This window comes from Populus euphratica, unplaced genomic scaffold (genome assembly GCF_000495115.2).
Source record: "Populus euphratica unplaced genomic scaffold, PopEup_1.0 scaffold378.1, whole genome shotgun sequence".
Lineage (NCBI taxonomy): Eukaryota > Viridiplantae > Streptophyta > Magnoliopsida > Malpighiales > Salicaceae > Populus > Populus euphratica.
The window spans coordinates 107,489-117,789 of record NW_011500268.1 but is presented as its reverse complement, the minus strand read 5'-3'; the positions used below and the strand labels follow the sequence as shown (position 1 = coordinate 117,789).

Here is a 10,301-nt window from a genome sequence, read left to right as displayed (position 1 = left end):
GAAAGAGACATTTAGTATTGAAAAGAACATGAAAATTTGAAACCAAGGATCCAACTGCAAATAAAATTTGAGTTTCGGGACTGAATTGAATTATTTGAAAAGCATACTTTAAGATTTTTTCTTTTTTCTTTTTATATCTCTAGTTTTCTTATTTATTCTAAAAAGATTTCACCATGGAAAGTTAAGAAAACATATCTATTGAATTCAAATTTTATAAAATAGAAAATAAGGGTCTTGGTTGGCGTAAATTGAAAATAATAAAAGTAATGGCCATAAAACACTAGATGAACCAAACAAGGCCCTTAATTTTTATAGTGGAGAATATGGAAAACAAATATTTCGATGTTTTCTAGTTTTCTAGAGAATTGGAGAATTAAAATGTATTTCGAAGAAACAGTTTACATTTTCAATTTTCATAGGAGGTTCATTTTCAATGTTTATAGTTGTTAAAAAAATGTAAACATCCTAGGGGAGGCTGTTGCCCTCTCTTTTCTCTGTGAGGATCTGCCATTGGGTGTGATTTCTTTAGATATGCGTAGCTATAATATCTTAGAACGATTAGGTCAAGATGATTTGCAGTGATTTGAAGTGGGAAATATGCCAATTCTTCCCAACATTGATGGGATTGCTATGAGATAAAATAAAAGAACATAGCCGTCATTCAGTGGAGGATATGTCTTTCACAATATCTAGCCATTTGGTTCTTTTTTGAGATCATGGCATGGAATTCTTTGTTTCAATTGGCAGGATGGTTTGGCAACTACACTAGTCCAGCAGTGTCATCAGTCGCAACTGACTGTGCAAAGAATCATTGAGACAGCAGGAGACAACGAGGCTCTTCTTTTTGAAGGTTTGAATGTGAATGACGAGATCCAGAAAGTTCTCTCGAAGTATGAAGAGTTGAAGACCCCATCAGTGGTTCCTGCTGTACCTGAACCTGCTTTGATTCCTGTTGCTGTTGAGCCTGATTCACCCATTCATGCCAAAGAAGATGCCTTGATCAGGAAACCTGCAGGTCCACAAGGTGGAACCCACGGAGGGAGCAGTGATGATATGATGGATGATCTTGATGAAATGATATTTGGTAAGAAGGGAGGGAGTGCATCTGAAGGTCCGCAAGACCCAAAGAAGCAGCAATTCTCTAAGGATGACCTCATATCCTTCTGAGCTACGTTATGTATACAGATGATTCCATATTTTAGGAGGTAGGGCTTTTGATACGAGGCCATTTAGGTGCTGAACACAATTGAATTTGAATTGAATTTAAATGGTTATTGCATTCATAGACGGTGGGTTGTGGCTTCTCGCTGCACAGTACTTTCATTGTTTTATGTGTATTTTTCTGTCTTCTGCAAGTAGTATATGCATGGATTTTGCTATATAATCTGCTTTGGGGAGTTTACAAGTGATGTAGTTTTTATTTTGCACACTTGTTATATATACCCTTGCAATAATTTGGCTACATGTTATAATATCGTCATATTCTTACTGGATGATGGAACTGTTGCGTGCACGCCGCTGAGCTCAAACGAAATCATAGAAGAACCGTGCGCCTTGCCTTCCTCGTCGACAATTTATGTTATGTCCGCCTCGGGACCATCCTTTTTGTGTCAGCCTGTATAGTTTAATTTTTTTTATTTTTTTTCTTAAATTAATAGCTTTTTTAGTATTCTAATATTAAAAATAATTTTTAAAAATAAAAATATTTTAAAAAATAATTATAACCATACACATGAAATATACTTATAAGTGGTTTTACGTGAGAACAGACCCAAAAGAAGAGGAGAATTTTGCCTCGCGGGTTCCAGCTGTTTGTCAACGTTTAGCATGACAGATCTATGTGGTGTCTGATGAAAATTTCAAGCGTTGGGACCAGGTTGTGAAATGCATCATAGTTTGGAGTTTTGTTTTGTAATTATTTCTATCACTTACATTTGAAAAAAAGTTTTAAATATGAATTTTATGACATGTAGTCAAATTACTAGACGGCCGGGGCAATCTTAAATTTTTCTTAACATAAAAAAAAAAGTTTAAGAGACCATTGTTTTTTTTTAAAAAAAAAAGAAAAATATGATATCTGAGTTAATTTTTTGAATGGTTTCAACAAGATATGTTAATTTAATAATATAATTAAAAAAATTGACAACAAATAAAACATGCAAATTTTTTTGGCAATAATTAACTATAAAAAAATTAATGTCAACACCATACTCAAAAAAAAAAAATCACCATAAAAAAAAGCTTACCAAGATAATTCTGATGTCATTGTGAAAGGTTGCATGATGACAATAAAAAAACCATACACGCCATTAAAACAATGATCCAGAAAGCAAACAAAACAAAATATCATGGAATGAGCATCTCGTGCTATAATTTAATAAAAAAAAACTTTTTAAAATAAGTTATGCATAACCAAGAATGACAAATAAAATGAAAGATAACCCTATAATTTTTCAAAATTAGTGAAAAATGCTATAAAAAGAAAAAAAATATAAAAAAAAAAACTCAATCTCCAATTAAATAAATGTTAAAGAATAAAACTTAACAAAAAAAATAAACTTAAAAAGAAGAGAGAAAACTTAAGCAAATCGAGTGAATCTTCTAAATCTAAGCTAATCTCATAAACTTACAACCTATGAAATTTTAAACTCAAGTTTAACTAAGAAATTTAATTTCCAATCAATTTAATATTGAAAGATGAAATGAAAAAAATCAAATTATTTTTTTTTTGCAAAATAAAAAATAGCAATAAAAAAATAAAAATTAAATCTAATAAGAAAATAAAACTTAAGGATAATGAAATCATAAAAAAATTTAATTTTTAAAATCAAACTTAAGGATAATGAAATCATAAAAAAAATTAATTTTTAAAATCATATCAAATAAAACAAATAACAATAAAAAAAATATAAGGACCAACTTTGACAAATGAAAAAAATTAAAAGGGAATGAAATTTTTTAAAAATATATGATTTTATAAATTATTTTAAATAAAATAATAATAAAAAGAACAATGACTAAATCTAAAAAAAAAAAATTGAAAGGATGCAAGAACAATGACTAAATCTAAAAAAAAAAACAAATTGAAAGGATGTTTAAAACATTTGAAGGGTCAAGTATAAAAATCTAAAAAGAAAAAGAAAAAAAAAAGAAAAAAAAATATTGTAAGCGTCAAACCAAAAGTCATTAAATCACATGTGTTGCCTAAGAATAGAGGGGCTACTAAGTTGATTCAAATGTCTTTCTAGAAGCCATCATTTCATCATTAAATATCCTCTCATGTATCGCCAAAATGATACAAATATATACCCTACGTATCACGGCACATACCAATTAGTTTTAATTTTTAATAATATTTTGTATATGAAAAAATAATGAATTATTCTTCAATCAACTTGATTATAACTAAAAATTAAGATGAAAACATAAAAAAGTTTCTAGATACTAAGTAAAAAAAATTTTACTTTAAAAGATAATTTAGTTATTTTATTACATTTTAAGAAATGAAAATTAAAAAAAAAAAAACTCCACACACAAGTTAAATAACTTTTGCTTTTTGAAAATGATGTTAACCAAGCAACCCCAAAAGATTTCTTAGAAATTCTAGTTAGTTTAGTGATAAAATTTAAGGTTAAGGGATCTAAAGAGGCTTTTAATAATTGTTTTTAAAAATGGGATAAAATAAATTTTAAAAATATATTAAATAATAAAATATAATTTTTAAAAAGATATTAAATAATAAAAAATATTTTTTAATTGATTTAATTCATAAGCAAGAATGAATTATTAATGGCAGCAGACATTATAAAATTTTGGAATAAGGAGATTCTAATTGCTATAGGCCCCTTTTTTGCTTGAGTCCAGCTGGTGATACACCGTCATCTGCCATATTATTCGATGCTATTGTTTGTGGGTGCATCCCAGTAATAGTTAGTGATGAACTGGAGCTGCCTTTTGAAGGAATACTTGATCACAGAAAGGTACGCTCCCTGTTATTATTCTCTGCATGTTTTGTAAGCTTTAAGTTCAGGTAAGGTAATCTGGTATAGTACTAGAGAATTTATTATAGTAGCTGTGATATGAAGATACTTTTACCTGCTGTTTCAGTTGAAACATGTCAATTTGGGCATTTAAGTTGATGGGGGCGGACTTATGAAGTCCAATCCAACTCGTCTTTAGTTTGGATTCTTTAGTTTATAAGAGAAATCAGCTGAATCGTTCGTCAAACAGATCCCTACGTAGCTTGATTCAGCCTTTGTGGATGAAAGGTTCCGTGTTGTGGAAAGTGAATATTGTTCTTCTGTTCTTTAAGGGGTCACGATTATTTCTTTCTTTCTTTTCTTCCCTATCCGTCCAGATCATACACTCTTATCATCCTCTTTGATGTTAAGGCTTTCATTTGGATTTGTTGAAACTTTTGGGCTTTGACAAAAAGGAATGATGCCAAGGTATTGTAGAGTTATCCTGTGTTCGGATGGGGAGGAATGCTAGAATCGGCATGTTGATGAGTAAATTTTGCAGAGAATAGTAGGCATGTGCTTGTCTCTTGGTATGATCAGTGAGTGCCAGTTCTTATGGTTTGATGCATTGCAAAAGCTCCTTGTTGCATCCATGATGTTTGAACAATTCCATGGAGCATCTTTCCTGTTACAAAAGATTGTAGCAATGGATGGTCTGGTAAGTACAATATGGATAAATCATTACTTTTTCTCCTCAAAAGTTTCAAGCGTTGGTACGAGGTTGTAGGAAGTTGTAACGAGGATTGCTGATTATTATGGCAGGCATGCTTTCAATAATGATTGTTACAGGATTTATGCTGTTCTTGCTTTCTTGTTAGCAATTATTTATTTCCAGGATTTATGCTGTTCTTGCTTTCTTGTTCTGATAGCAATTATTTATTTTAGTAACTTGTTTCCTTTTATGCTTATATGACTTGTGCTCCTGTTTCAGTGAAGTTCTTGGCAAACCATTCTTGTATATTTGTTTTTTTTTTTTTATTGTGTCATCAAGCAATTCTGCTGTCGTTTAAGATTGTTCTGTCCTCAAGTTTCTAAAACTGTTGTCTATCATTGCAACTTGCGTTTTAGAGCTACACTTGTAGAAATTGTTTGAAAATGATTAGTATCTTTGCTTCAAGTTTGAAGACATGTTCTGTTTTTATCTCCGGTGCAAACATATGGCTGTTAAATTGGTGAGTGCCCTTGTGATAGTAAACTCCTTTTGGATTAGCAACGGTTAACCGGAGCAAGACACTCAGTTGTCTATCATTACAACTTGCGTTTTAGAGCTACACTTGTAGAAACCGTTGCAAAGAGTTTACTGTAATCTTGAACAGGAGCACATTGCCAGGTCGCAGCTCTTCTCCTTCAGGCCAACTCCATGGAGTTATTTGTGATTGCAAATGTGCCAGCTTTTCTGGGTTCCATCCTTCATAACACGAGACTAACTTCTCTCTCATTACAAATTATATTACAGGTACCTTAGAATTACAAATTATAAACTAAACTTATGATTAATATTGAACTATCACAGCTCCCCTCTCATTCTAGTGTTCAACTACAAGCAAAATTTAGATGCGCTGAATTACAACATGGTCCCCACCATTTTACAATTTTCACATATTTATCCTTGTTTTAATTATTTACATTTCAATTTTTTTATTTTATATATATATATATATATATATATGTATGTATATATATATATATATGTATGTATGTATGTATGGCGAGGAGAACGTGATGGGCTGAATTCACTCTCTTTTATGGCATAAAAATTAAAATATAAACCGGCATTAGGTAATGTGTTTTAAAAGTATTTTAAAATAAATTTAAATTATTTTTTATTTTAAATTAATATATTTTTAATTTTTAAAATTATTTTAATATACTGATTTCAAAAATAATTTTTAAAAATAAAAATTATTATTAACTTATTTTTTAAATAAAAAATATTTTAAAAAACAGTTACAGTTAATATTTTCAAACACCACAATTCCCCCCCTGTAATCATTGAAGATTAAAGAAAAAGCCTGTACTTTCCCAACAATAATAATAAAAAAAAAGTGGAGTTGTATTTAGATTTAAAAATCAAAACTCTTTGTAAATGAAAAAAATAAAATAAAATCTACTCCCCTTCCTCATCCGGCACTTGTTTTGCAATGTCAAAACACCACCAAATCCGTGGACTCCTGCAATGATGAACAAGGAGTGAAAACGAATCTTTGTGCCTTTCACTGTCTTTAAATAAGAGCCATGCCTCTACTGTTATTGGACCGTGATGTCCACGCTCTTTGAGGGACAAGGTTTGGTTAGAAATAAAAAGAGAAGGGATATCCATGTCATATTCATTACACTATAATTATAAAAAGAGACTAAAGGTCACATCATCAGAAGGGGGAGACAGACAGGCCAGTCGATAATCATTCCGTTCATCCCGCCGCATTTTGATTTGAAATACCTACTCTATAGTTACACCATGAACCTAGTGGTAATTTGGGAATTTAAAATTATGGGCCACGTTATCTTATGCTTTAGTAACATGCTTTTTAAGAAGTTTATAATTCTCCTTAAGCTTTTCCTTCTAGATGAGCTTCCTTAGCGCTTCCTTGGAGTGCGGTCTAGAAAACAATAGGGTTAAAATTTAATTTTTTATTTAAAAATAATTTTTATATATTTTAGATTGTTTGATGCAGGAGTGATTATTTTTTATTTAATTTAATTTTTACTTAAAAATAACTAATTTAAATTTTTATATAAAAAACTGAAATCAGATCAAACTAATTAATTTCAGTTCGGTTTAATTATTTTAGAGCAAAAATCAAAACCGAACCAATTGACTTGGTTTTTTCTGATTTGGCTCGGTTATTAATTTTGATTTAATTTTTTAATTTTAGACTTATAAAATAAAAGCAAAATCGGCCAGTTTTCTAAATATAGTTTGATTTTTTTTATAATTTTTTTTATTTTTCTTGATTTAATTAATTTTTCAGTTTTTTTGTTCACTCCTAGTTTTATATATTAATATTAAAAATAAATTTTTAAAAATAAATAATATTATTTTTATTTATTTTTAAATAAAAACTATTTTAAAAAATAATAATTATCGCACCGGTAAACACTGCTACTATTGCTTTATGTAAGTTAAGATTACTGTTATGAGTATAATATTTGATAATTGGTTATTATAATTTTCTTAAAAAATATATATATACTAATTTAAAAAAAAACAATAAACTGTTTTGATTTTTACTAAAAACAAACGATACCTATTAGAATTCAAGAGCAAAAACAATCTTACTTATAACATAATGTCCCTTTTGTTTTCAAAGCAAAACTTGATGCATTTTAAGAGTACAGCAACACAAAAACATATACTAACATTATTGCAATATTGTTTTCTAACTATTATATTTTATTTCGATGTGCTAACATGAGTGAAAAATAACATTTGGTAATTTGCCAAAGAGATTCTCCATTAAGAAATAGTCGGTCCATAATAAATAAATAAAAACAATATTTTATTTTTCAGTAAAAGCAAGGGTCTTTGTTTTGATTTAAAAACTATGCTTTAAAGCAAGGGTCTTTGTTTTGATTTAAAAATTATGCTTTATTTTTTAAAGTAAAATATATCATAATCAAAGACTTTCTAAGAATGTGTTTTAAACGTGGTGCAAATCATGTTCTTAAAAATTTTAAATTTATTTTTTTAATTTAAAATGAAAAAAATATATTTTTTAAATTGTTTTAGTATGCTGATATCAAAAATAATTTTTAAAAAATAAAATTTTATTTTTATATATTTTTATATGAAAAATACTTTGAACCATTATTATTAAAACAATCCCAAACATGACCTAAATAGCATAAATACATTATTTTTATCTTCTTTGTTTTTTTCATTGATTTATTTAAAAACCTTTCTATATAATTTTTTATTTTAGCTTGTTTACTATGTTATGCTGTGCTATAACTATTTTGTTGTTTGATATTGTTTCATTGATGAAAGCCGCATGATTACTTTGCCATGCTTATAAATGTTTAAAACAACAAAATTATATTTGGTTAAATCCAATAGTTGATTTTTTAAAATATAAAATGACCAATGAGAACTATAACATACTAAAACTATTAGCCTTTAAAATCAGAAATAAATATTAAAAGAAAATTAATAAAGAAAATCATCATTTTAATTAGAAAAAAAAGGATCTTATAGCAAGCACTTGTGCTGTTGATCCAATTTGTTTTTAAAATAGTTTTCTCTTGAAGGATCACATGTTTTAATTATAAATTAAAATAAATGTTTGTCACACTCAGACATTATGGTGATTATTTAAAAATTAATCTTAATAAGAAAAAAACAGATATGTAGTATCTTGTTCTTTAAAAAAAAAAAGTCTTATTCAAGGAGTTTCCACCTAGTATTATGGTCACTATAAACTCTAATTGGTTAACAAAGATTCTATGGTACGAGACTAATTATGCAAAAAGAAAGATGCAATCATCTCTTAAACGTCTTACCTAAGGCAGGTTGCATTGTTGGTCTTGTCTAAAATTGCTAAGAATTTATTCTTCTTTTTTCCTTTTTTATTCTTCTTTTTATGTTTCTGACTCTGGTATCAGTGAACAATTCCTATGAAAATTTCAAACTCTAGCATTGGTAAATATTGCACAAATCCAAAAAATACGATACTCCTAACTCTAACATCAGTTAATATTTTTGCAAAAAAAAAAATTAAAGAAGAAATTTTGTTTCATTTTTTCTTATTTACTAAAGAAGAAATTTTGTTTCATTTTTTCTTGTTTATCTTTTATTATTACTTGCTTTTTTTAGATGGAAATAAAAAAAAATATTGCACGACATATTTACATTTAACAACAATAGGCTATAGATTGATCATATAGCTAAAAAAAAACTACAAGCACAAAGAAAAAAATAAAATAAAGTACAAGGGCGCAAAAAAATCAATGAAAATCCTAAAATATTTTTAGAATTTTCTGATATCAAAAGGGGGATTGTTTGGCCAAACATCAAACTAGAATGGACATAAAAATTATGGTGAAGGCATAAGGGTGTGTTTTGTCAAACACACCTTTAGCAAACACACCTCGGGCCGGCTGGTGATACGATAAAAAATTTGATGTATTTTTTCAAGTGCAGGAGAGTCAAAGTAATAAATAACCTGGCAAGATCAGGGTTGAACTACAAGAAAGTTAATTATATAAATTATAAACAATAATAATACAACAACAACAATAATAATAGTAAAGTAACAGTAGTAGTAATAATAATAGTAATATTAATATTAATACTAATACTAATAATAGTAGTAGTAGTAGTAGTACTAATAAAGAAAAAGAAGTTGATGAGAACTTTGAAATGAAAGATTAATATGAGGATAAAACAATAATAACAACAAATGTCAAGGTTAAAAGATCCACTAATGATATTTCAAACAAGTATAATATAAACTCTTATTATTCAACTAGAAATCACATACAATAGAGGTTCCAATTGGATTATAAATTGGATTATATTAATGAAAACAAAACTTAAGCATTATAAAAATACAAAGAAAGAAAGCAAAAGTATGATCTTAATCTGAAAACAAGATGCTTAAATGCATGACAAATGCCTCTTTTTATAGGTCAAAATTTGAAACTATGGATTTGATGACTAATTGTTGATTGAGTAACCACATCTTGACTTGGTGATAACCCTTATCTTCTTGTTTGAATAAAAACATCATTGATAACATCAGAATTTGAATCAGACTTCCACATGAAAGTGTTAGAAAATTATCTCAACTTTCCAGAAAAAAAAAATTAAGGTCATTTGGATTTCTAAAACTCGAGATATGGTATGAACACTGAACAATATCTTGGTTGTAGGACAGATTTAGTCTTTTATTTTGTTGCTAAGATTTAGACTTCCAAACAGTAGAATTGAGTCTTGACTTCATATGAAAGTTTTAGGCCTATATCTTAGCTTTTTATTCATATAAAGCAAACCTAAATTTGAGATCTACAGCTAGACCTAAATCTGAGATCTACAGCTCCAAATATGACCCAATTACTAAACAATGTTCCAGTTTGTACTACACCAGCATCTCTTTTCTAAGTTTGACTCTCTCTTTGTCCTTTCAATTTTAACACTTTAACTCATCAATCAATTCTTTTTTATGTAATAGGCCTGCTTTTAGGATAAACATTTACCATAAATTAAAGGTATTTTATGGTACTAGACTTGTTATTATAAAACATGCTTTATTTAAGGAGTTATTGATACTTCAAGTGCAAAAT

The 10,301-nt window shown here is 28.3% G+C and overlaps 1 protein-coding gene and 1 long non-coding RNA gene across 3 annotated transcripts in view; both read left to right on the top strand.

The window, feature by feature from the left end:
• The window catches only part of LOC105112943 (TOM1-like protein 2), a 5,589-nt gene extending 4,153 nt beyond the window's left edge, over window positions 1–1,436 (top strand). For both annotated transcript variants that reach the window (XM_011008871.1, XM_011008872.1), the window contains exon 4: window positions 748–1,436. In XM_011008871.1, coding sequence (XP_011007173.1) covers window positions 748–1,167 — 420 coding nt within the window. In that variant the 3' untranslated portion in view covers window positions 1,168–1,436. The remainder of the gene's footprint in view (window positions 1–747) is intronic.
• A 2,410-nt stretch (window positions 1,437–3,846) lies between these two features.
• Window positions 3,847–4,818, top strand: LOC105112942 (uncharacterized). Its single transcript, XR_839862.1, has 2 exons — window positions 3,847–4,030; window positions 4,392–4,818. It is a non-coding gene; the product is annotated as an uncharacterized LOC105112942 (long non-coding RNA).
• The last annotated feature ends 5,483 nt before the right edge of the window (window positions 4,819–10,301 follow it).